Source organism: Phyllostomus hastatus, unplaced genomic scaffold (assembly GCF_019186645.2).
Source record: "Phyllostomus hastatus isolate PE091 unplaced genomic scaffold, TTU_PhHast_1.1 phas_scaffold_585, whole genome shotgun sequence".
Lineage (NCBI taxonomy): Eukaryota > Metazoa > Chordata > Mammalia > Chiroptera > Phyllostomidae > Phyllostomus > Phyllostomus hastatus.
Window position 1 is genome coordinate 19,565,521 of NW_025334037.1, and position 26,403 is coordinate 19,591,923.

Consider the following 26,403-nt stretch of genomic DNA (forward strand, 5'->3'; position numbering starts at 1 on the left):
TTTTCATGCTCTTTCAATCCCCAGTGCAATGTCTTGCTTTCTGCATGTGATTTTCTACTTTTCTAAGCCCATTTAATGCAAGCTCCTTCAATTACCTTTCCTTACCTCAAATTTACTTGATGTTATCACTCTTTTCTTTCCCTTTTGTTTCTGAGGAGGCTGTACCTCATCCCATGTTTTTCTTTCTTCTTTTTTTTTATCCTTACCCAAGGACATTTTTAAATTGCTTTTAGAGAGAGGGGAGGAGAGAAAGGAACATCAGTGTGAGAGAGAAGCATCCATCAGTTCCCTTCTTGTACGCACTCCGACTGGGGATCAAACGTGCAACCTGGGCATGTGCCCTGACTGGGAGTCGAACCCACGATCTTTCCATTCATGGGATGATGCTCCAACCAACTGAGCCAGGGCTCATCCCATGTTTAAAGCAAACCCCTTAATCTACTGCGTGTTTGTTCAAACTGCTTTCAGAACCTTTACCTTCTATCCTCTGTCGGACAGTTCTTACCCCTTTGAAGTTTTCTCCTTTTTCCTGTTAAACTTGCTCAGCTCTCTCCTTTCAAGATTAGCTACACACCCAGCTTTATCCCTCAGGCCACCATTTCATCTCACTCTCACTGCCAAACACCTGGAAATGGAAGCCTTTTGCACTTCCTGGCCGCCCTCCCTGCTGTCCCGCTCCTGCCATCATGACCGAGCTGTGCTCTTGGAAATTGCTGGTGACCTGATGCCCAACGTGAGAACTTTCCCTCCTTTTTCCTTCTTTTCTGAACTCTTTCCTCACTAGTTCACTGCTCTCTTTGACAGTGGGCTAATCTTACTTTTTTGAAGCTACGAACTTAAGACTTGTAGTTGTAAATAGCAGACCTCTAACACAACCCACTTAGCACAGAGGGAGTTTGTTGGAGCCTTGAGGGTAGCTCGTGAACCCTCTGGGCGTGAGGCTTCAGCGCTGCTTTGGAGGCAGAGCCAGAGTGCTGGTGCTCCCAGTCCCCCTCATTCTCTCATCGCAGCTTGTGCACTCCAGTTCTTCCCACCGTAGCTCAGCTTTCTGCTTTCCGTTGTCCCCGTTGCAGAAACAGCACTTGAGTTTTACATGTTTCGGGTCCAGCTACATGGAAATCAGTCTTTGTCTTAAATTCTTGTGGAAAGATGCCCACCCCCGGGCCAGGAGAGGCGGGGCTGGTCACCTAGTAGAAACTGGGCGGTTCTCCCTACAGCTCTGTGCATAGAGGAGTCTGGGGCGTAGGGTGCTGTCACTTGGCACATGGCATCAGAAATGCTCTCTCTGCTCGGCTTGCACATCACTTACTCAAACCACCTTTCTGACTCCTCCCCCTTCCCTTCATCATGTTACTGTGCTAGCCCAGCTAGCAAGTGTGGTTCTGTCTCCGGGCCCCTTCTCCTCCGCTGTTCCCGATGTGTTTGTTTCTGTTACTGACTCCGGAGTTGTGTCCCCAGCTCTGGCTGCTCTCTGGGTGGCGAGACGAGACTTCCTGCCTTTGCACCTGCTGCCTCTGCTTGGGGCACCACTCCCACCTGTGTGGTCGCCTCCATGTGCTCCCCGCCTCTCAGGGCCCACCTTCTCCCTGAAGCTGTTCCCCAGCCCCTCGGTCCCAGCTCACGGCTCCCCCGCCCCTTCAGCCCGTGTCTCCTCTGACAGTCACCCGTGTTCTTCCCCTCTCTGGGTATAGTCCTTTGCGCACTGGTGGTTTTTTTTCCCTCCAGGCGGTAAGTTCATTTATTTAGGAGGCCTCTCCTGTTCATGTGTTTCTATTTTCATGTTTTCAGGTGACCGGACATGTTTGTAGTGGGTGCTCAGCTAATATTTGTTGAGTTAACTCTTGTTAACAGGCTCTGAAATTATTTTAATGTTACTTAGTCCAAAGGGTAAATTTGATGAGTTTATCTCCTTTGGTCTTATACAGACTTGATTCTGCCTGAAAGAAGCTAGATTTTTGGGTAAATTTTCTTGTTAGTCTTCTTTCGTTCTTGGGCAGGTAAGCATTTTCAGTATCTATTGAGAGGAAGGCCTGTTGCTGGTCACTAAATTTCTGGGGCTTGTGGTTCTCGCTGCCGTTCGGGTGGTCGGTATCGGGGTGGTCGGTGTCGGGTGGTGTGGGATGAGGCGGCCCACAGGGTTCCCGGAAGGCTTGCCTTCTGAACTTTACCCACCTGATGTCACTTTTCAGAATCTCTCTGTGCCTTTTGTAGCTCTCGCACCCCTTTCTCGATGTCGCAGGGCATCGGGCTAAAGCTGATGGTTTCTTCTAAGTCTCGGGCAAAGGCATGAGTCAGAGGGGCCTCGGAAATCAGCGCCTCCGACTGCCTTGTTTCACAGATGAGGGAGTGGGGCCCAGAGGGAAGGCCTGGGTTCTAGCTTCTCAGAGAACCATGGTAAAAGTTTGATCAGCTATGGTCCTTAATTCTGAAACTTTCTTGTTCTCTCAAGAACAAGAAAGAATTGTTCTTTTTTGGTAAAAGAATTACATGGCAGGGGGACACTCAGGGTTTGTAAGACAAAAGAAGAGTTGAGGGAGTTCTGAGAGATGCCCAGCTTCTACTGCCCGCCCCCTGCCACGTCCGCTGTCAGCGCTGTCTTAGCTCAGAGCTGCCCTCGAGGACCCGGTCCCCAGCCTGGGAAGGAAGTGGATGGATCCACTAGGAAAGATGCGTAACAGCCTGCCATCCCTGTGCCTGTCCCAGGTCTCCTGGTGTGCAGCACCGTGGAGTTGAAGTGGTGGCTGGAGACTGAGGTGATGAGGCCACTGAGGGTGCTTTCCAGCCCTGGCCACTGAGAGCTTTAGCTGTTTCATTACCCTTCTTGTACAGTGAAGCGCTTGCTGAAGTGACAGCAAAACAGCAGTGTCCACACCTGGACTTGCCACTGTGTCCCTCTGAAGCCCATCTCCTTCCTCATCCACTCTGCTCCAGCGCTGCTCTGGTTTTCTTTCAAGGCAGAGGTTTGGCCCCACGGTTTCCAAGTTCCCACCCGTCTCTCAGGGTCTAAGAGGGTGGTCATTGTGTGCTTGGCCCCTGCCCCCAACTCTTCAGCCCCTCTGGTTAACTGGCTCTCGTGGGTTGGGGGGTGATTGCAGTCACCGGAAGAAAAGAATGCGTCAGCTGCAGAAAAAAATAAAGAATGGAACGCTGAACATAAAGCAAGATGACCCCTTTGAACTCTTTGTCGCTGCCACAAACATCCGCTACTGCTACTACAACGAGACTCACAAGATCCTGGGCAACACCTTTGGCATGTGTGTTCTCCAGGTGGGTGACATCCTCCAGCCTGTGATTGCAGTCAGCACTGAGGGTGCTGCCTGGTCCCCATGAGGGGGCAAGTGCACCTTAGGGTGCACCTAAGTGAACTTAGTACCCCAGAACTTTATTGGAACTCACTGAAGACTTTGGTGACAGATGAGCCGTAGGGCATGTTCCAGCCAGCTGGGCACGGACCTGTGCACTCCCGTGTCCCTCCCAGAGTGCTCCACCAGCATGACCACCACCAACCAGTAACCCCCCCAACCCCCTGCTGGTCCTTCAGTTCCCCCCACTTTCCCAGCTCGGAGAACTACCCCTGGTAAATTTCTTCACTGGTAGTTATTCTTTTGCCTGGCAAGTTAATAGACTACATTTCACATTTTTCTTTGTTTTGAGTGCTGGTGGTTTTTTTTATTCTTTGATTCGTAAAAAAGACATTTAAGCACAAATCTCCACATTTTGGTATGTATTTATTATCTACATGTATATTGTGATTATATACATTATAAAACATACCTTACAAAATACGAATTAAGAAGTGAGGGGGAAAAATCGTGAATAGGAGTTCCATTTTTTTTTCCCTGCTTTTGGTTTGCCTCCCACCTTGGAAGCCAGGAAAAAGCGTTTTGCCACCTCCTGCCCTGGCTGCTGCCCGCCAGGGGGCGCTGTTAATGTGGGTGCACCTTTGTTCCAGCTGCAGTGACGGTGGCCTCTTTAGGCAGTGGCTCCCCCACGTGGTGCAGTTCAGTTTTGTCCAACAGTTTCCATCTATAAACACATCAGAATGAACATGAGGTCTGTTTACATTGAAGTGTGAACCCAAGAAGACTGGAGGACTTCTGTCAGATAGGATGTTATCAGAGATTACTAGAAACACTTTAGACATAGGAAACCAGGTACACCTGTTCTCCAGGACTGGACTGTCTTCCGTGGTACCCCTGAGTAAGGGTGTGTGTGTGTGTGTGTGTGTGCGTGCGTGTGTGTGTGCCTCCATCCGGTGGGTAGGGTGAGGGGTATGGTCTTGAGTTCATACTCTGAAGCCCTCCTTTACTTTATCTCCTGGCCCTTGGTTAAGCTTCCCTGTGGTACTCTTTGCGTGACCAGCCCTTTCTAAGATCTCCTTCTTCCAGGATTTTGAAGCTTTGACTCCAAACTTGCTGGCCAGGACTGTTGAAACAGTGGAAGGTGGTGGGCTGGTGGTTATCCTCCTGCGGACCATGAATTCACTCAAGCAGTTGTACACGATGACCATGGTACGTGCCTGTTTTTCGCCTTAATTGTGGAGGGCTCAAAGCAGTCTGTGTTTTTACTGTAGACCACTTTTAAGAATTCCTGTGGAGCACCTCCAGTGAGCGGTCAGCACGGTCTCTGGGCTGGGAGCTCTTTGACTGCAGCTAGTGAGAAAGTCACCGCAGAGAAATCTCCCTGGCCGTGATTGTGTCTAGGAAGCTCCGAATTTTGCTTTCGTTGCCAGGCCTTTGCAGATTCTACACCAGTGAGATTCAGACACAACGCACCTGTTACGCAGTGAAATTTCTGAAGTACTACTCGCAGAGAGTTGTGCCAGTGCCTCCATTTGTGTGTTGCAATAAAGGGGCTGCGCAGACTTCCGCGCTGGCCCTCATCCCAATGGGTAATGAAGGACCCTTTGCCATTTCCACTCTGAGGTTTACAAGAACGTCAACTCTGAGAGGGGTCGTTTTCTCCCGAAGCTGAGGGCATGGTCAGGAAGGGGCTCCGAGAGTCCTGTTCAGTGCTCAGCTGTGCGGGAGGGTTTTGTGAATGGCATCCATCTGGTGGAATGGACTCTGCCCAAATCTTAGTGCCTGCTTCCAGCCACCATACTGCACCCTTACGTGTCACCACAGCCCTTCGGCCTCCTGGGAAGTCCTCAGACGTGCCCAGCCCTCTCACCTCAGGGTGTTTGCACGTGCTGTTCCCATGCTAATGCCTGGGTGGCTCACTTCCTCACCTCACTTCAGTCCCTGCTCAGATACCACCTGCTCCGTGTGATCTTTGTCACATCCGGTGGAGCATAGCTGGTTTTGTCTGTCACTCCTCTAACCTGCTTCATGTTTTGTAAAGCTGTAAAATTACAGCTCCTGTGCTGGTTGTTAAACTTCATAAAACTAGGCACTTAGTTCTTTTCACTGGTATATTCCGAGACCCTGGAACAGTGCCTGGTCGTTAAATATTTGTGAATGGACAAACGACTTTGTGCCCACAGCAGTTGGTCTGTTTTTCCTCCCTCTCTTACTTGGCTGCATGCTTACCCCCTCAGAGAGCCTTCCCTCACTGCCCCGAGTAGGAGGCCCCCGCCCCCATTTGCTGTCATTGCGCCCTGGTTTTCATCGGTGGCATTCCCTGAGACTTGCATCTGTTGACTCATCTGTCTCCCCCTAATCATGAGACTCTAAGCTCCATTCAGACAGAGCATTAAACACCAGCATGTGCCCAGTGTGTCTGGCACTTGTTGGTATGTGTGTTTTTTTAAACGAATGAATACACTTTGTGATGCTGGATAAAATGGGGGAAAAGTCAGAGCTGAGGTGAGGGGAAGTTTGTTGTAACGAGAAGCATTGCACCTGGTGTCCGACCCCGGTGCCGGCAGGTGGCGTTTGGCCAGCTCAGTGCAGCAGGTGACGGAGAAGCGGGGTTTGTTTCCAGCAGCGTCGCCGGCGCCTCCTTCAGCCCAGACTTGCCCAGTAGAGTGTCTTCACGTTTGGACACCGGGCCTCAGCCCTCGATGGACGCCTTCATTCACGGGTGTTGTCTCTTTCAGGACGTGCATTCAAGATACAGGACCGAGGCCCATCAGGACGTAGTGGGAAGATTTAATGAGAGGTAGGTCTGCAGCGCCTTTCTCAGTCCCTTAATGGTGGGGAGCCACAGTGGGAGGAGTACGTTCCTCTGGGACCTGACTCAGCGCTGGGCTCCCATCTGTCTGAGGGAAGGTCGCAGAGGCGCCCCGGATGGGGAGGCTTCTGACAGCAGCGGTCGTGAACCTAGCTGGAAGCAGTAGACGTGAGCGGGAAGCCGGGCGCCGGGAGACTGGACTCTGTCAGGCTCCTGGCCCTAACCTGGCCACTCTCCCTCTGTGGCTCTTAGCTTACGCACCTGTCAAAGGGGAGATTTGTCTGGGTCACTGTTCCCGAAACGTGTTTTGTAGACCACTCATGTTTTAAGAGGGACCTTATGACAAACGGGCTTTGTGGCCCAGGATGTCTGGGAAATGCCGGTGCTGTTTCTCCTTGTGAAGAGTCACGTTAGCTTGTTGTAGTCTCTGAGGGTCTTGCAGCGGCAGGGGCCTGTTTAACTGATGGTTTCCCACACATTTGGCCATAGGGCCCTTTTTTAGGGAGCAGCGGTTAGCAGCCTGTGGAACACCTTGAGGAACTGGGGGCTGAGATCAGTAGTCCTGTGCAGGAGCAGTTTTCCCGGGTGCGTTGGGCAGTGTGTGGGGTCATTTTGATTGTCCCGACTTGGGGAAGAGGGGGTTTGGTACAGGGTGCTGTCGGCATCTAGTGGGTAGAGGCCAGGGACGCTGCTGAGCAGCGGAAAAGGCACAGAACGATCTGGTCTGAAACGTCAGCAGTGCTGAGGTTTAGAAGCCCTGGCCTTGATGGACCCTGGGGCCTTCTGCACTTTAACCGTCTCCGAGACTGTAACTTCGTGGGAGCAGGCCGGGATGTTACCATGTGCTCGTGGAGAGAGCTGAAGCCTGCGGAAGTAGCACGTGAGGCTTTTTTCTTGCGTTTGTGGGAGAAGTTTTAATTTCATAGGCAAACGTGTTTTTTCTGCATGCAAGAATGTTTGTTATATTTCTTAAGGGAGCTTTCCTGTTCTCCCTGTTCTTTGTAGTTTCTTCCCTGTGACAGAAGGTAAACCCATGGGTGTGTGTTCCCCGTGTGATCAGTGAGCCTGTGTTGGGTGGGCTTGGAGTTCCCCCTTTAAGGGTGGCCCGAGACACCGTAGCACGCAGGGAGAGCCTAGGAGAGTGTGGGAAGAGCCACGTGGCGCAGGGAGCTGGGGTGGCTGTGTGCGAGAGGAGTGCCTGTAGTCAGTCAAGAGAGCTCTCGGGTTTCTTCTTCGCTGTGTACAGCGTGTTCAGGTGCCCTGTAGGGGAGGCTTGGACTCTCCTCACGTTGCTCCCCATCCGGGTCTTGGCTTTCTCTGGCTTCTCAGAGACTTGATGATTCTCCTGAAGAAAAGTGTCCTTTTGGCCCTGGCTGGTGTGGCTCAGTGGGTTGAGTGCCGGCCTGCGAATCAAAGTGTCGCTGGTTCAGTTCCCAGTCTAGGGCACATGCCTGGGTTGCGGGCCAGGTCCCTGGTAGGGGGGGCTCGAGAGGTAACCACACATTGACGTTTCTCGTCTTCTCTTTCTCCCTCTCTTCCATTTTCTTTATTTATAAATAAATAAAAATCTTTTAAAAAGAAAGCCACAGCTCAGTTGTGTAGACGTTGGCCCTCCCCCCCGACAACACCTCACTATGGTGGTTTTATCCCTCAGATTTATTCTTTCTCTGACCTCTTGTAAGAAGTGTCTTGTCATCGATGACGAGCTCAACATCCTGCCCATCTCCTCCCATGCTGCCAGCATCGAGGCCCTACCTCCCCAGGCCCCGGTGAGTCAGCCAGGGGTCTGAGAATGTGGGGGAGGCTGCGTGTTCTGTGTTGACTCTCCCAGGGCCACGGCAAACCTCCTCTCCTCTCCGGTAGGATGAGAGTCTCGGTCCCTCTGATCTGGAGCTGAAGGAGTTGAAGGAGAGCTTGCAGGACACGCAGCCGGTGGGCGTGCTGGTGGACTGCTGCAGGACCCTGGACCAGGTGAGTGCGGCGTTCAGACGCGCCCTGTCTCAGTGGGAGCTGCCCAGAGGTAAACTGTGGAGCGCAGAAAGCACCAGAAGCCACACTAGGGCAAGTCAGGACTTGGATCCTCCCTGGGGAAGAGGCATTTTCTCTCGTTTGAACTTATGCAGCAACAGCAGGGCTGTTCTGCCTTGTCTGGGTTCACAACAGAAGTCCAGGATTACCTGCCCGCCCCCAGCCCCCATTAACAGTTCAGAGAGCTGGGTTTTGGGAAGAGATGGATTAGGTTTAAAGAGGAACTCCCTCTGCACTTCTCCCAAGAGAGGGTGGTATGCTTGTGTTCTTTCATTTGAGTTAAGTTTTGATGACAGAAAGGTTTTTGCTTTTGCCTCGTATGGAAGTGAGAGGAGTGCTTGACCCTTGCACTTACCCCATGTCCATTAGGAGGCCTGTTGAGGGCCCTGTGGGGAGATGTACTGATTAGGTGCAGACAGCAGGCTGGGTGGGCGTTTCTCTGTGCGTTGAGGCAGCCAGGGCTGGTGAACTCGGCCTCTCTGGTGGTTCCTGGGCTGCGCCGGGAGCTGACTGGGCATGGCCCAGAGCCCTTCAAGCCGTCAGGTGTGTTCAGGGTTCTGGTCTAGCCAGAGCCTCTCGGTCCTGGCCTCTGCCGTTGTGATGGAAAACAGCTGCAGTGACAGCACCTATTGGGGCTGAGTCCAAACAGGCTGGTTTTTCTCTTTATTCTGGAAATAGAATTACTAGCTCCTAGCTGACTGTGCAGTCCAGCCTGCAGGCTCTAGGCTTAAACCCATTTCCTAATGCTCCCTTTGCCACCAGAGAGAGGTGGTGAGACAGAAGATGGAGAAAGGGCAGACGAGGGAGAAACTACGATGTCAGTGGCAGTGTTACAGGAAAACATGTAGCTTATAGCCGTGCCCCCCCCACCCCAAATTAGTAAGTACAAAAGAGCGTCAATTAAAAATAGAAGGTGTCCCACTAACAATGAAATTTCTGAAACAGAAAACCAGTACAATACTTAGGAATAAATTTAGCTAAGGAGGGGAAAGATCTCTGCTGGAAACTACAAGGCATTGATAAAAGAAATAGAAGAAGACACAAGTAAATGGAAAGATATCCTGTGTTCATGGGTTGAAAGAATTAATATGGGGTTCAGCAAAAGTAGGGTTACAGTTATGAGTATGTGAAACACAAACATTTATTCTTGTTATTATTTATTGTATTACTTATTTGATTACAACTGTTAACCTACTTTTGCCCGTCCCTGTGTTGTGAAAATGTCAGTACTACTGAAAGCCACCTGTAGATTCGGTACAATCCCTGTCAAGATTCTAATGGCATTTGTTACAGAAGTACTAAAAGCACTCCTAAAAATTTATGTGGAACTGCAGAAGACCCTGAATAGCCAAAGGAATCCTGAGAAAGAAGAACAAAGTGGGAGGTATTGCACTTCATGATTTCAAGCAGTACCGTAGTGCTACAGGCATTAAACCAGCGTGGTACTGGCATCAGATCAGACACACAGACCAACGGAACAGAAACGAGAGCCCAGAAATAAGCCCAAAGCACATATGAACAGCTGGCATTTGACAAGGGAGCCAAGAATACTCAATGGAGGAAAGACAGTCTTTTTAATAAGTTGTGCTGGAATAATATTCACATGTAAAAGAATGAAACTGGACCCCTGTCTTACCACTTACAAAAATGAATTCGAAATGGGTTAAAGACTTAAATGGTAAAACCTGAAATTCCAGGAGTAGCACATAAGAACAGAGCTCCTCGACATGGCCTTGGCAATGAGGTTTTGGGTGTGACACCCAGAGCACCAGCAGCCACATGAAAACAGAAGTGAGTGGTACTACATCAACCGAAAAAGCAGAAGGAATAACCCACAGCGTGAGAAGCCCTGCAGACCGGGGAAACATGTTTGCAAGCCCTATACCTGATACGGGGTTAATCCCCAAAGCATCCAGAGAACTCATACAACTCAACAGCGAACAAACAAATACCCCAACTTAAAAATGGGCAAAGGACCCGAATAGACATTTCTACAAAGAAGATACAAGAAAGGCCAGCGGACAATATGAAAAGATGCTCAACATCACTAGTCATTTGGAAAAAGGCAAATTTCAAACCACGGTGAGACACCACTCCACGCCTGGTAGAATGGCCCTCATCAGGAAGACAAGGGGTAGCAGATGCTGACCTGGACGTGGAGCAAAGGGAACCCATGTGCACTGTTGGCGGGAATGCAGACCAGTGCAACCGCTGTGTGAAACAGTAAGGGGGACTATTCTATCCCCCAGCAATTCCGCTTTTGGGAATATATCCAGAGGTAATGGAAACACTAATTCAAAAAGAGATCTGCACCTTCCTGTTCATTGCAGCGTTATTTACAATAGCCAAAATGTGGAAGCAGCCTAAGGGTCTGTCTATGGATATATGAATGAAAAATTGTGGTGTGTTTATACACACACACAGAGTGGAATATTGTTTTTATTCAGCCATTGAAAAGAACGAATCCTACCATTTGTGACAACATGGATGGAACTTGAAGGCACTGTGCTAAGTGAAACAAGTCAAACAGAAGGACAAATACTGTATGATCTCAGAGAGTATGTGGAATCCAAAAAAAAAAACCAAACAAACCAAAAATCAGGAGAAGAGATCAGTCTTCTGGTTACCAGAGGAAGGGGATGAGGGGAGGGTGAAGTGGAGAAAGGTGGTCAAAAGGTACAGACTTCCGGTTAACTATAAGATAGACGAGTGCCAGGGCTGTGACATACAACGTGAGGATGTCTAGGGAAATCCTTAAGAGAGAATACACGCTAAGAGTTCTCATCACAGGGAGAGCATTTTCTTTCTCCATTCTTTTTACTGCAGCTGTATGAGGGATGGACTTTAGTTGCACATATTGTGGCCACTGTTTCACAGTACAGTTGACCTTGAACAATACGGGTTTGAACTGTGTGGTTCAAGGGTGTGCACATCTGTTTCAGTGGGCCCATGCAGTTCGAGGGTCAGCTGGTTGGGGGACTGCGTATGCAGAGGGCCATTTGTTGTTTTAGACTCTGAGGGCAGTGGGTCCCCCCTGGTCCCCCGTTGTTCCAGGGTCATCTGTAGTGCGTGTTTTGTACCCCTGTGTTATTATGTAAGTGAATTTTGTTATATTTCATCAGAGTTTATAATTTCCGTATTCTAAAGTGAAAAACAAAAAGGTAGAGTAGTGTTCAGGAAGTCCAGGTTCAGATGACTGGGACCTGGATGCCCTCTGAGTGTCTCCCTCTGGGGAGACTCTGGCTTCCTGTGGCCCCTCTCCTTTCTTCCCTTCTGGCTGCCAGCGCCTGCATCCCCTCAGTGTCTTTGTGTCACCGCCTGGGTGTGTAAGGCAACTTCAGGACCCAACCGGCCAGGTGGGACCGTCTGGCCTTCCTCTCAGTCTCAGTGGCCTGCACTCAGGGCAGATGCCAGTTGGAGAGCTGCTTGGCCCCTGCAAAGTGTGGCTGTCCCCCTGCTCGTTCGGTGTCCTGGCATCTTCCCTCCCCTCCTAGGTGCCGGGCACTGCTCTAGGCACTGGGTTGAGCCGTGAACAAGAGGAGACACCCCTGTTTCTTAGAGTTCACATTCTGGTGGGACGAGACAGACCGTGAGTCAAGGAAACAAGCAAATCCTGTAGTTAGTGGGTGCTCTGCACGGTGGAGAAACCCAGCGAGCAGGACAGAGGGGGAGGCTGTGCCAGGACGAGGGTGGGATGCTGCGGTTCTAGGTACAGTGGCAGGGAAGGCCTCGTTTAGAGGGGTTTGAGCAGACTGACGGAGCTGAGGAAGTGGGCCGTGTGGCTCTCTGCTGAGGGATCTGCAGCTGCCTCGGCCCGAGGTAGGAGTCTGCCTGGTGTGCTTGAGGACTGGCACGGGGCCTGGCGGGGCTGAAGCAGGGTGAGTGGCAGGGAGGCGGCCATGGGTGGCGGAGATCAGACAGTGTACGAGTGTCCGTGCAGGCCCCGGGGAGGGCTTTGGCCCTTCTGTGAGAGGTGGAAGGGCTCAGGCTCAGTCTCTTCTCAGCACAGCCACCAGAGGGATCCCCAGGCTTACTGTAAATGGGTCCCTCTGGCGGTGCTGTTGCATCTAGACCGTGGGGGAAGGGAGGTGGGAGCAGAAAGCCTGATTAGGGGGCTCCTGGAGTAATGGGGGCGAGAGGATGGTGGCTTCTGTCGGCGTACTAGAGGAGGACAGTGGCAGGCATGGCAGGATTTGGAGCGTGTTCTGAAGGTAGCACTGGTGGGACTTGCTCATGAATCGGCCGTTGGGGGGTGGGGCTGGAGAAGGCTTGTAGCCTGCACAGTGGGACAGTTGACTGAGCTGGGGAAGATGATGGGTGGAGGAGGTCTGAGGGCACGGTAGGTCTTCGGTTTGAAGTTTGGTGTGTCTGGCAGAGGTGCAGGTGGAGCTCTCCAGGGGCGGTTGCCTTGGATGTGAATTCGGGGTTATTGACACCTGATTGGTGTTTCAAGCCTCAAGACTCAGAGGAGGTGACTGCAGGCGTGAAGTCCAAGTGCTAAGCCTTGCCCTCTGGCCTGGGAGAACTGCCTCCCTTTATTCGGCCTGGGCATCAGCCTGGCTTCTGCATGGCGATGGTGGCAGATGGCTGGAACTTGGCCTTCCTCGGGGCTCACCTAATACGTGTTTCTCTCCACAGGCCAAAGCTGTCTTGAAATTCATTGAGGGGATCTCTGAGAAGACCCTGAGAAGTACCGTTGCGCTCACAGCTGCCCGAGGAAGGGGGAAATCTGCGGCCCTGGGGTTGGCTATTGCCGGGGCAGTGGCTTTTGGGTAAGAGGGTGCGATTCCCCATCTCTAGGGACTCAGGGCTCTGAGGCAGCAGTGTGTGGGGTTAGGGCTTGGGCCTGGGAGGCTCTTCTGGGTGGTTTCTTCTAGGTCTTTGGTTCCCACCTTGAAACAGCAACATGTTCCCCCAACTCCCCAGAGGTGCAAGTACACATGTGCAGACACCCCCACACCAGGGCCTTTGTGATCATGATTCAAAGTTGAACAAACACGCAACAAAGAAATGCTGGCAAGAAACTTAAAAATTCTCGGGATGTGTGGATGTGTATGACCAGCTTTGCTGACTGAGAAAAACACCAGTTGGACACGTTAATGATTCTGATCAGTAGAAGGTATTTGTGAGGAGCTGCCTTGAGTGACGTTACTCTCTGCGTTTTGCTCTGGCCGGGAGAGGTCTGCAGCTGCCAGCAGTTCGTGCTTCTGACTTCACAGACGTAACTGGTGGACCTAGAAGGGGCCTAGGAAGCCACGTTCCCCTGTACTGTACGCACCATCTTCCGTGGTGCTCCCGGCCCCCAGTCACCCCATGAGCGGTTTGGCGGTGGAGGAACCTAGGCCTGAGGGGTTTCAGTGACTCGGCTGAGGTCCCCGAGCAAGTCAGCAGCACCGGGGTGGAACTCAGCTGTTGACACCCAGACCTGTGTTCCTCTTGCTGCTCAGCGGTCACACGTGGCCCGTCAGGCGTTAGCGTCCTGTAGGTCCACCAGAGTCCCTCAGAGGTGTGCCGTGGCCTCGGCCTGCGTCCCAGTGCAGCTCTCTGGCTTCCCAGTGGGAAACCCCGTCAGCCCTGCTGGCGGTGAGCGTGGAGCCATCCCTCTCGTTCAGGGCACAGGGCTGGGCAGCAGGGAGCGGTTCTGCACAGCGCCGCTTAGCGGCGCGTTTTCGCATGTGGTAGCTGACTGCTGGGACGGGCTACCTTCAAACCGTCAGTGTGTTTTCCCTAGTTTGGGAGGAAAAGTATCCTCAGGTCTGGAGTCGCTTTACTTTTCCTCCCCATAAAGTGTCCTGATTTTTTTCTCCTGCCATTGTCTCTGATTATCTATCACCTGTGTGACCTGGGCAAACAGAAATGTTGTCTTTTTTTTTAAGTTCCCCAAACATTTCTTAGATTTCCTAATAACTTAAAAAAATTTAATTTTCTTCTTCTTTTGTTCAACAGGTACTCCAATATCTTTGTTACCTCCCCAAGTCCTGATAACCTCCACACCCTGTTTGAATTTGTGTTTAAAGGGTTTGATGCGCTGCAGTATCAGGTAGGAGATCAGGATGAGAATTTATTTTGATTCAGTGCCGAGTTTAAATCCGGGGGAAGTCTTTAGAATGCATGCTTACTTTCTTACAGCTTGTCATTGGTTTGACTCTTTCCCCATCAGGAGCATCTGGATTATGAGATTATTCAGTCTCTGAATCCTGAATTTAACAAAGCAGTGATCCGAGTGAACGTGTTCCGAGAACACAGGCAGACCATCCAGGTGAGGCGCGTTCTGAAACCCTGCTGTATTTAAGTGGCTCCGAGTTGTTTTTTTATAGTCGCTTTATGTCCTGTGTAATTGCATGTCTTTTATGTGGTAGTTGTTTTAGGACAAACCTATTCCAGACTTTCAGCCTCTTCTAGAGAAAAACATTCAAGCAGACTAACAAATGTATCTAGCCAGCTTGAAAAGTTGTAGTTTTGACCCTTGAAAATTCAGTAAGTGGGATTGAGTGTATGCTATCTGACATCAGTTCTGATTTTGTTTAGTTACAGTAGGTTTTGAAAAGGTGCCTCAGTAACTAGAACAATAACCTCACCATTTAAAAGAAAGAAGAGAACTGCCCTGGCTGGTTTGGTTCAGTGGCTGGCCTTGCTAGCCAAAGGGTCACTGGTTTCATTCCCAGTCAGGGCACATGCCTGGGTTGTGGGCCAGGTCCCCAGTAGGGGGCGCAGGAGAGGCAACCACACACTGATGCTTCTTTCCCTTTCTCCCTCTTTTCCTACTCTCTAAAATAAATAAATAAATAAATAAAAATCTTTAAAAAAAGAACTTTGCAAGCATGGACTCTGAATCTTTGCGGTTTAGTGGCTGCCCATTTTCCTTTTTAAACACCGTTTCCCCAAAAAGCTGTATAAATCTCCAGTGCTCTGTAAGCCTGAGTGGTTTACACTTGTCCAAAGGATGCAAATTTTGTCAAATTGTAGAGAAGCATCAGTGTGACAGGTTTGAGGAAGGGACGGAGACCCACTGGCTCCTAGTGGAGAAGGTTCATCGATGATTATTTTTGGAGTTGGGTTGTAGTGGGAGGTGGGCCAGGTAAACTTGGCAGTTTATGCCCTTGACCTGTATACCTGTCAAGGAGCCACATCCGTGAAGGAGGTATACCTGTCAGAGTCCAGGTTGTAAAAGATGTTGAGTGTTCATGCCTCTTACCTAAGGATCTTAATTTTTTTTTATCACTAGGTCTCTTTCTAGAATCTCTCATGCCATACACTTCTTCCCATTTTGCCTGATTCCCTCAGCTGAGAGGGGGAAAGACTGATGCTGGGGTGGGGAGTGGGCCGCAGGCAGGGAGAGTACAGAGACCTGTTAACACTGAAGAAAGAGACACAAACTAAAGAAGGAAAACCTTCCCCTGGAACGCCATGGTTCAGCTCCTGCCCTTCCTCGGGTTTTCAGTCCGAGTCCCTCTTGCGCTCGTTACCAGGGTCCTTTGTCTCCAGGCTGGAGCTTAAACGTAGAAGCGGTGACCTGACTCCATGAAGCTCCGTTTGTGTCCCTTCGAGGCTTCCTCCTTCCTCCTCCATACCGGAACTCGGGGAGGGGGGAGAAAAGACATGAGGTTAAAGGCTGCTATGCCGCCTCTAGGAAACTGCTTTCTGCTGCTTTTGCGATTGTTTCGTTTTTTCCCTTTAAGAATCCAAGATATGGGGCCTTACCGAGGAAGTGCACCCTGCTGTTAGAAATGAGTGGGGTGGCTGCCTCCCTGACCCAACAGCTTCCAGCAAAGCAGTTACAAACTCTCACATGTAACGAAAAACTTCAAACGTATGGAGAAACACAGAGGCCACTATAGCACTCAGATGCCCAGTACTCAGGCTTAAGGAATGTTGACATTTTGCTGCTTGCTATGTTTGCTTCATATTTGAAAAGTCACCTGTGTTTTTGTTTGAAAGCTCTGAACCATCACAGACACAGTTGAAGCCCCTCCCGAGCCCGCCCCGTCCCATTCCCTCCTGCCACTCCCGTAATCGCTCTATTCTGAGATTGGCGTGTTTCCTTTCAATTCATGTGTTTATATTTTACTACATAATTATGTATCCATAAGCGGTAACATACTATATTTGTCCTTTTTCAGCTTGCCTTTTTTGACTCAACATTTGTTTTTAAGATTCGTCCAGATTGAAGCTTACAGATCTGGTTGATGTTGAGCATTATGTGTATTTACTACAGTTTATTTATGTGTTTCTAGAAGTGGAATTGTTGGGCTTTATGGGGTATGTAGCTTTCCAGCTTTCTTGGATTTTTCCAGATTCTTTAAACTTACCTTCACACCAGCATTTTTTTTCTTTGAGTTTTTGTTCCCCCAAGTCCTCCCAAACACTGGGTGTCCCCCTGCTGTTTAAGTTTGACCGGCGTGCATGGGCTGGGATCTCCTGTCGCCCTAGCGCTGCACCGGTTACGTACGGTACTTCACGGGGTTGGGTGCCTTTGTTACTGTTCACTGGCTGTGCAGGTTTTTCTCCTGTAAAATGTCTCTTCACGTCCTTTGGCAAACCTAAAAATAGCAGGAAGTCCTGAAGAGATGGAAGGGGCTTCCCTTTGGTTGTGTGCATAAGGATGTCAAGCTTATGGCAAGTTTGTGGCATCAGGTGGCCAAGCTAGTAACATAAATAAACATGCACTTGTTATGTGTATTAAGAGGGGAGTAAGTCTGGAAGTATCCTACTAGAGCAGGGAGACTTGGCCTTTATAATGACAGTATCACAACCTGGTGCATAGCACCCAGCTCACAGGTGCTTGGGAAATCTGACTCCCTCCCACTAGCCACTGCTGGGGCCAGCCTGTGCCTCTGGCCCATGGGCCTGAGTGAGGCTGGGGGGAAGCCTGAGAACACAGAGGACAGGAAGGAAATGGAGGCATCACCTGCCACGCTAGGCCAGGCACCATGCAAAGAATTTTAGATTTTCCTGACTTTTCTCTCAAACAGCCATCAGATAGGTATCTCCTCCATTTTACAGGAGAAGACTGTGAGGCTCTGTGTGATTAAGTGACCCGATTACGGTCACACGATTGGTGGTTGAACTGTTGGAACCCCGGTGTCTGATTCCAAGCCGTCACGTTTTTGCCCTGCCGAGGAAAAGTGGGAAGGAGGAATGCAAGGAAGAAGAAATGGGAAGGGGGAGAGAGAGAGAGAAGAGACAGGCCTTCATGATGCCTCTTTCTTCTCTCTCTCAGCAGTGATGAGCGGTGGGAATCAGGTGGCTGAGTTAACCATGTAAACATTGCTTTCCCATAGTATATACACCCCGCAGACTCTGTGAAACTGGGCCAGGCCGAACTTGTAGTGATTGATGAAGCCGCCGCCATCCCCCTGCCCCTGGTGAAAAGCCTCCTGGGCCCCTACCTTGTTTTCATGGCATCCACCATCAACGGGTAAGACACCGGGGCGTGTGCTCAGGGCTCTCATGGTTGGTTCTTGCGGATCAGGTGGCATGTAGGAAATGGGCATGGGTGGTTACGTCCGATTCCCCAAGTCTGAGTCTTCGGGGCTGCTTCTGTCTCTCCTAGGGCTCTTGCAAATGGGAGCTGGCCTCTTAGTAACTAGCTGTAGGTTGCCTCTGGTCTGACCTTAAGTGGAACGCACAGACCGGAGAATTTCATAGCTCAGGTGGTAGTTCCAGTCTGCAGGCCCAAACAAGTTTTTAAAAGTACGTGGATGGCAATATCAATGTCTTGTATCTTAGAATTGTGTGAAAATATAGTATGAAAGTAACTCTGTAATTGGCATAAGAAAGCAGGTTTATACTGGCTGAGGAGCTTTTTTTAAGTTTTAAAATATTTAGTTCATGTTTGCTGTAGAACATTTAGAAAAAACAGGCACCAGTGAATGGAATCACTGGTGATCCATCCATCTAGAGAGAGCTTCTGTTAGAGTGCTGCTGCACATTTTCTTTGCATTTATTTTACTTTTTCATTTTGAACAAGAACATAAAGATAGTTTACATATTGTTTTTAATTTGCTGTTTTCCATAATAATGCACTGTGAAAATTTTCCAGGTCAAAAATACATATGTTTAATACTGGAAAAATTTTGTTATGGAAGTCACATCTTGAAAAGACAATTCTATTATAGATTTCTTATTGTGAATGCTTTGCTTATGCTGAAAATATTTAAAGTAGATTTTACTTTATTTGGTAACAGCTTTGTTGAGATATAGTTTATATACCACACCGTTTACCCATTTAAAGTGTGGAGTTGGATTGTTTTTAGTATATTCACAGAGCAGTGCGGTCATCACCACAGTCAATGTTAGGACATCTTCATTAGCCCAGAAGGAAACCTGCCCCTCCCCCGCCCCAGTCGTAGGGAACCTGAGTCTACTTTCTGTTTGTATAGGTTCGCCTCTTCTGGACGTGGCTTATAAATGGAGTCATACAATATATGATCTTTTGCAACTGGCTTCTTTCACTTAGCATAATGTTTTTAAGGTTCATCCACGTAGTTTGTATCGCTGCTTCATTCCTTTTATGGCCAAATCATATCCTGTTGTGTGTTTAGGAACGTTTTGCTTTTCCATTCATCTGTTGATGGGCATTTGGGCTGTTTCTGTCTTTTGCCTTTTAGGCAGAATGCTGCTGTGAATGTTCATGTATGGGTTTTCGTGTGGGCATGTGTTCGGTTTTCTTGGGTATTTCTACCTGGGAGTGAAATTACCGAGTAAAATGGTAAATTTCTGTTAATCATTTGAGGAACCGCCAGCCTGTTCTCCAAAGCGGCTGTTCCATTTCACATTTTCACTAGCAGTGTATGGAGGTTACAGTTTTTCCCTATATTTGCCAGCATTCATCGTATGCCCCCCCCCCCTTTTATTGGTTCTAGAGAGAGGGGAAGGGAGGGAGAAAGAGAAGGAGAGAAACATTGATGTGAGAGAGAAATATCCATCGCCTGCCTCCAGCAGACCCCCAACTGGGGACAAACCCGTGACCCAGGCATGTGCCCTGACTGGGAATAGAACCTGCAGCCTTGCGGTTTGTGGGACAGTGCCCAAGCAACTGAGCCACACCAGCCGGGCTGCCACGTCTTTTCAATTCTAGCCTTCCTCAGGAGTGCCAGGTGGTGTCTCGTACTGTCTTCCTGTGTATCTTCTCGATGACTGAGGACACGGGCCATCTTATAGGCTTATTGGCTGTTGGCGCATCTTCTTTGGAGAACTAGCTGTTCAGATCCTCTCCTCATTTTCTGATTGGGTTGTCTTTTCTGACTGAGTTGTAAGGGTTCCTTATATATTCTAGACACAAGCCCCTTACCAGGTATATGATACACAAAATTTTCCTTCCGTTCTGTTTTTTCCACTTTCCCGATAAATGTCCTTTGGAGCACAAAAGTTTTTAGTGGTGTTGCTTGTGCTTTTTCTTGTTTTTGTTTTTAAATAGGTCAGTGGAATTCCTTTAAGAAAGCTTTGCTGTGTGGGGTGGATAGTTTAAAATAACAGTATTTCGATCGTTCTTTAGAGGTCGTACTTCAGTAAGAGAAAGTATTCACGTAGTCTTTAAATACTATGGTAATGAGCACTACAGAACAGTGCACTGATGAACAAGAAAGCCCACTGAGCAGTCTGCTCCCCGTGGTCACATAAGCTTGTGAAGACAGACGAGGAAATACGATTGAAAGGTGGTGGTTCAGCTATCAGCTTATAAAAAATTTACTTTTTCCAATTTTTTTTGCAACTTGTTTTACGTTACCTTTTAAGTGAAAGTGGTAATTAAAGGGATTATTTCAGTGGCAGATTTGTTTAATCTTGATTTCCCAAACTGGAAACGTTCTGTTCATTCCTTCAAGCATGTCGCTTCTAACAGCAGCTCGCATCAGTTAACCACTTAACTGTGAGTTTCATTACACCAAAGGCTTTACACACGTAACTTTCTCAGTCCTTATGTTATTTAGTTCACAGCACAGTCCTCTGTGGGTGTGTGGAGCAGACCCCTTGTGAGGATGAGGCTGAAAGAGGTTGAGGTCCTCACCCAGGAGTACCAAGTAGACATGCCAGGACTCGAGCCCAGGACAGCTCTGGGCTGAGCCCCCGAGCTGCCCTGCCTCCCTCGGGGGTGCCCGAGTGGTCCCCGAAGCTCAGAGGTGGGCGGGGCCACCCTTGGGGGTAGGAGTCTGGTGTTGCGGCAGGATGGAGAAAGTAGTTCTCTTTCCCCTTCCGGAGGACGGATTTGGGCCCCTGTGTCTGATTGCCTTTGCCTTCACTTCAGCTACGAGGGCACCGGCCGGTCCCTGTCCCTGAAGCTCATTCAGCAGCTCCGCCAGCAGAGCGCCCAGAGCCAGATCAGCACCACCGCCGAGAACAAGACCACGACGACGGCCAGGCTGGCCTCAGGTGTGTGGCGAGTCCCTTTAGACTCTTGCTGGGCCCTTCCCCTCCTTCCCCTCATGACATCGTGGGCAGTACCAGACCTTCCTGCAGTGAGGCAGAGAGGCCCAGTCCCCAAGAGTGGGCGTTGCTTTTCTCCAGAGAGTAGCAGGCCAGTGACTGACCAGATGGGAGCCTGACTGAGCCTTCTGCTGGTGGCACTCTTGATTGTCCCCACCTCGGGGCTCGGTCACATCGCCTTAGTGAGAGCCCTTTGGGATTGGCGTCCCGGCAAGCCGCTCGTCCGCCAGAACAGTTCAAAGCCACTCAGTTTAAATTCTTGAGCCATATTTACGTGGGCATGCTGTGACAAAGATACAGTAAAACATTTGCTTTGCTCTTTGACCCAGAAAGTATTTAATAATCATTTCTCATTGCTTGTGTGTGTGTGTGTGTGTGTGTGTGTGTGTACAGCACGAACGCTGCATGAGGTGTCCCTGCAGGAGTCCATCCGCTACGCCCCTGGGGACGCGGTGGAGAAGTGGCTGAACGACCTGCTGTGCCTGGACTGCCTCAACATTACCCGGATCGTGTCGGGCTGCCCCCTGCCCGAGGCCTGTGACCTGTATCCTCCCGGGCTTCCTGTGCCCCGCGGAGGGGCTGAGGGAGGGGTGGCAGGGTTACGGGAAAGGCTTGGCCCTCGGTGTCCAGGGAGAAGGGAAAGCCGAACGTTCCCGATTCTCCTTCTTTCCTCCCCTGGTGTGTTTCTGCTTGGGACGCAGGGTTCCTGCTCCCAAGGTGAGGGGAGCCCCCCTTCCCAGGTCGCCTTTGGGAGTAGTGTGTCCTGTGTGCACTAAGATTTGTTCCGATGGCTTAACTCCGAGCCCAGCTACTACGTTAACAGAGACACCCTCTTCTGCTACCACAAGGCCTCCGAAGTCTTCCTCCAGCGGCTTATGGCCCTCTACGTGGCTTCGCACTACAAGGTGACTGCCACTAGCCCTTGGGTCCACTCCAGCCCCGACAGTCCCCTGTTACTTGGCTTTTCATCTGTTACGCAGTGGAGTGGGTCAGGTGACTTCCACGGGGACTTCAGTGTCCTGACATTGGCAAGGGCCAGTGATCTTGGTGGAGAAGTTGCGTCTCCCACTACTGTTGAGATCGTTGGGCTTCTAGCTTTGCCCGCAGAGTGTGGGATTCCTGTGTGTGGCGCCGCGCCTGGGCGCTGGAGAGGTGGGGGGTGTCGCCCGTTTTAAGGGCTGCTCCATTTCTCACCTGTCTGCCTGGCTCTGAGTGAGGCTCAGGTGACGCAGCAGTTGCTGCCCTTTGACCTGAAACCAGCCTTGTTCCTCTGCGCTGCTTTGGAGGAGCAGTGAGAATTGAGAATATTCGAATACCTTGACAACTGAAGGGCATGTGGGAAAGGACACGCTCGGGGTGTCTGGGTAGCAGTTTAGTGAATGCCCGTTAATGGAAGGAGGAAGAGTCGGTGTCAGGAGTGGTGACGGGTTTTCTCGAAGTGGCAGCCTCTTGTCAGGACAGAGCTTGCGTCCCAGCTGGGCAGCGGGCAGTGCCGACTCAGCAGTCCGCGCCGCCCTGCAGCCTCAGCGCTCGTGGGCAGGTGACCGCAAACGTTTGAGGCTAAGTCCCACTTCAGCCACTTGGAAGAGTCTTAGGCTGACTGCCCAAGATACTAGACAGGCGCTTCGCAGGGTGTCGGCTCGCCACCTAGCCTTGGGGAAGGCTGCACCCCAGCCACCCACGGACTCCGAGTAGCATCTTGAGTAAAGGACAGTGAGGAGCGGTTCTCACTGACCCGTGGTTGTGCCCACAGAACTCGCCCAATGACCTCCAGATGCTCTCAGATGCACCTGCCCACCATCTCTTCTGCCTCCTGCCTCCCGTGCCCCCCACCCAGAACTCTCTTCCCGAAGTGCTGGCTGTCGTCCAGGTACGGAAGCAGAGGTGTTCTAGGGCATTGACTTTCGAAATTGAAAGGGATAATGGCTCAGTAAACGCAGCGGAAGGGGAAGCTGCAGATTCCTGGTCTGCAGCCAAGAGGCTGGGTGTCCCGAGGCAGGCCGGGTGGGTGTGTCGGAGGGAAAGCACCTCGGACAGAAGCCTGAGGCCCGCTGCTGCCGGGTGGGTGGGAGTCAGCACTGGCCGCGTATTTTGACTTGGAGCTCCTCCTGCCACAGAACTGTGTGTCTGTTCTCCTTTACTACAAAAGCAGTACGTGGTACTTACAAAATTAGAAGAAACTGATTGGAAAAATGTTTCTAATGCCTGGCATGTGTTTATGCATTTCTGCATCATTTTGCCTTTTCATAAGCATGGGGTCATAGTGCTTGGTAATCTTTTTCTTTTTTTTTTTGCAATGTGTCAAGTATTTATAACATGTACAATTTTTTTATTGTCTCCCGAGGATATATTTTATTAATTTTTAGAGAGAAGGGAAAGATACACCCACACACACATCAGTGTGAGAGAGAAACATTGGTTGGTTGCCTCCCCTAAGCCCCCGACTGGGGATTGAACCTGAAACCTAGGTATGTGCCCTGACTGGGAATCAAACTCACAGCCTTTTGGTATACAGGATGGTGCTCCAGCCAACTGAGCTACCCAGCCAGGGCTAACCTGCATCATTTTTAAAGGCTGCATTGTATTTCATTAGACGCACGTACCGTATTGTGTTTAACTCTTCTCCTGTCAGATACTCGAGTCCTCATATAAGTTCCCACTGTTTCATATAGAGCTGCGTGAGCATGCTCACCATGCATGGAGACTTCCTAGTGTGGTTTTTGCTTTTTGGGCCAGGAAGATGTCAGTCCTGTGCCTTGTTAGTGACAGTGTCAGGGAGCCCATGGGGTGTAGTAATGAAACTTCCATCGGAAGGGATGAGTCAGGGTTAAGTCTGACCTGGGGTGGAAACAGCCGGCCTAGTCAGAGCAGCAGCAGAAGGTAGATGAAGTTCTGTGAAGGGGCCATCTCTCTGGGGCCGGCCTCCTGTCTTCACGGCCCTGCCCCCCCCCCACAGGTGTGCCTGGAGGGGGAGATTTCTCGCCAGTCCATCTTGAGCAGCCTGTCTCGAGGGAAGAAGGCTTCAGGAGACCTGATTCCGTGGACAGTGTCAGAACAGGTGATGCAGCGCTTTCCCTGGCACGTCGGTGTGGGTAAAGCTGGCGGTGTTGGAGGACGTGTTGTGTCGCTAAGTTGCTGGCTTGTGTCTCCCCCACAGTTCCAAGATCCAGACTTCGGTGGTCTTTCAGGTGGAAGGGTCGTTCGCATTGCTGTTCACCCGGATTATCAAGGGGTAAGGTGTCCTCATGCCTCTGAGCCCCGGTGTGCCGTAGCTGGCCGCAGCTGTGGTGCTGGCTCGTTAGGGCAGGTGTTTGTGGCTGTGTGAGGGGGAAGCTGATCAGGGAGCAAGCGGTGTTAGGCACTTCCCTGCTGCGGAGTTTGCTGGAGCTGGGGGCGGGGTGGGTAGACAGGATGATTGTGTGTGCTCGCTCTTCCTTTGTGAGGACAGGGCTTGTGAACCAGATCTACTTGTTGTTGCCTCCTGTCCCTCGGATGTCGCCACTGAGGGGCTAGCTGTAGAGAGGTCAGGTTGGGCTTGCTGACGGGTGGACCAGCAGTCCCAGCCGGCCGTCCTCACGCTCAGGTGGCAGACGGGCTCTTCTTGACGGGCCAGATAGTGCGAGAGCGAGGGCTGTACTACGCGCAGCCCTTAGGGTCTCTGCTCTGGCCTCCCTGAGGGATTTCGTTGGTTCTTTGTCGAGAGCAGTTTGGCCCACAGTGAAGGTTTTCTGGGAGCAGTACAGGAGCGTAGCGGTTGTTCAGACAGACGGACAGCCTGGAACACCTCTTCCTTTGCCCTGTGTGTGTGCTCACAGATGGGCTACGGGAGCCGAGCTCTGCAGCTGCTGCAAATGTACTATGAAGGCAGGTTCCCGTGTCTTGAGGAGAAGGTGGTTCAGACATCACAAGAAATTCACACCGTCAGCAGCGAGGTGAGCAACTTTTGGCTGAACTCCTGGTTCCTGGGAGGATTCTTCCCTGGGTCTTTGGGGGCATCATCAGGAACTACTTGGTGGCCTGCTTTCTCTGGGTAGTAGCAGATGCTTTCTCCCACTTTGGAGAAGGTGCTGCCTTCTTGAACCTAACATTTGAGATCTTCAGATTAGCATCATTAGCATCACCTGGAAACTTGTTAAAGTGCAGATTCTTGAGTCCTGCCCTAGACCCGAATCAGCAGCTCGGGTGGGTGAGGCCCAGTAACGTGAGTCTTAACAAGCTCCCAGGTGATGCTGATGCACATCCCAGCTTAAAACCACCTTCTCAATCCCCCCCTCTCAGCCCAGGCTCGGCGAAGTTGTGTCCTCCTTGGTAGGGAGCATGGTCAACGCTGGGAAATGGAACAGCTTTCTGCACACACTCATTTGAATTTCACAGTGGGCCTGTTGCAGAGGTGGGGAGGGGGCTTGTCACTTCCCAAGTCACGGAGCCACCCAGCGGTAGACCTGGGCCTTCTTCCTGCGTCTTTGGAACCCTGCCTCTTCCCTTCGTAAATCTGTTAGACGTTTCTAAGCCGTGTGGCTCTGCCGCATTCTGGGTCTCAGCAGTGTGATTCTGTGCTTCCTAAGGGGTCGGTGTACTTAGGAATGAGCGCTGGACTGCCTGGTGTTCCTGGATTTTAAAAACCACAGGGACAGACCAAGAAGCCCGTCCGGGTGTGTGCTGTGTTCAGTCTGGAGCCTGGTGTGGTGGTGGTGCCAGGAGAGGCACTCACCTTCCTTTCCCTCTGCCGGGTGGCCTGTGCTTTCCCCCATGGCCTCTAGGCTGTCAGCTTGTTGGAAGAAGTCGTCACCCCCCGGAAGGACCTGCCTCCCTTGCTCCTCAAATTGAACGAGAGGCCTGCCGAGCGCCTGGATTACCTGGGCGTGTCCTATGGCTTGACCCCCAGGCTCCTCAAGTAAGGGTTTGCCTGTCCTTTCTCTCTGAACCACCCCCTTGGCCTTGGCATTTGAATTGAGGGTTCCGTGGGCTGTGCGTCTGCCTTCCCAGTGGGTGTTTGTCAGACACTTGACTCCCTGTCCCTCCCGGCCCTTCCCGGCTTTGTCAGCCAGCTGTCAGAATGCACACATGGTGACCTGCTCTCTTCGTGTCTTTGCAGGTTCTGGAAACGAGCCGGGTTTGTTCCTGTTTACCTGAGACAGACCCCGGTGAGGGAGCCGTCTGGCCGAGGAGGGGTGTGGGTTGTGGTTACAGCTGGTGACAGGTCTGTCCTTGCACAGAGCCTCATGGTGGCCCCTGCCCTGAGCAGGTGTTCCCATGTCTCCCAGAGGTCGTCCCGACGACCCCAGAACAGCCGTCCTCACTGGAAGGCAGTGTGGGCACCTGTTCATCCTGCACTACGTCGTCCACTGCTGGGGCACCCGGGCGTGGCGCTGGGTTATGAAATAGATGAGGGGCATCAGATTCTGGATGCCTGTAATCTGGGGCCTCCTTGAATTTCCTTTAGAAAGGAAAAGGAGAGAAAAGCGATTTTAGGAGAGGAGTGCATGACAAAGTCGAGAATTATTGTGGGAGGGAAAGAGTTCATGATGGTCAATTCATTTAAGAAATGTTTTATTTAGCATCCTACAGTGAATCAGGTGGTGAGCAAGTTACGCCATGAAGCTTATTTTCTAATGGGTAGAAATAGGCAACAAAAAGTGAACAAGTGCATTTTCAGGCCTCTGAAGGGTGACCTTTTGAACTGAAACCTGAATGATCAGAATGGAACAGCAGTGAAAAAGAGTGTTTTTTGTTTGTCTGTTTTTAAAGATTTTAATTATTTATTTTTAGAGAGGGGAAAGGAAGGAGAAAGAGAGGGAGAGAGACATCAATGTGTGGTTGCCTCTCCCAGGCTCGCAA

At 50.7% G+C, this 26,403-nt stretch overlaps 1 protein-coding gene across 1 annotated transcript in view; it reads left to right on the top strand.

Annotated features, from left to right (window-relative positions):
• NAT10 (N-acetyltransferase 10) overlaps positions 1-26,403 on the top strand; it is a 40,062-nt gene that overhangs the window by 3,941 nt on the left and 9,718 nt on the right. Inside the window, exons 4-21 of the mRNA XM_045825759.1 lie at positions 3,096-3,267; positions 4,389-4,511; positions 6,041-6,102; positions 7,769-7,883; positions 7,978-8,085; positions 12,781-12,914; positions 14,089-14,182; positions 14,303-14,401; positions 17,424-17,560; positions 20,387-20,511; positions 20,959-21,109; positions 21,374-21,470; positions 22,319-22,435; positions 23,522-23,623; positions 23,723-23,797; positions 24,381-24,497; positions 25,326-25,459; positions 25,661-25,709. Of these exons, the coding sequence (XP_045681715.1) occupies positions 3,096-3,267; positions 4,389-4,511; positions 6,041-6,102; positions 7,769-7,883; positions 7,978-8,085; positions 12,781-12,914; positions 14,089-14,182; positions 14,303-14,401; positions 17,424-17,560; positions 20,387-20,511; positions 20,959-21,109; positions 21,374-21,470; positions 22,319-22,435; positions 23,522-23,623; positions 23,723-23,797; positions 24,381-24,497; positions 25,326-25,459; positions 25,661-25,709 (2,011 nt within the window). The remainder of the gene's footprint in view (positions 1-3,095; positions 3,268-4,388; positions 4,512-6,040; positions 6,103-7,768; positions 7,884-7,977; positions 8,086-12,780; positions 12,915-14,088; positions 14,183-14,302; positions 14,402-17,423; positions 17,561-20,386; positions 20,512-20,958; positions 21,110-21,373; positions 21,471-22,318; positions 22,436-23,521; positions 23,624-23,722; positions 23,798-24,380; positions 24,498-25,325; positions 25,460-25,660; positions 25,710-26,403) is intronic.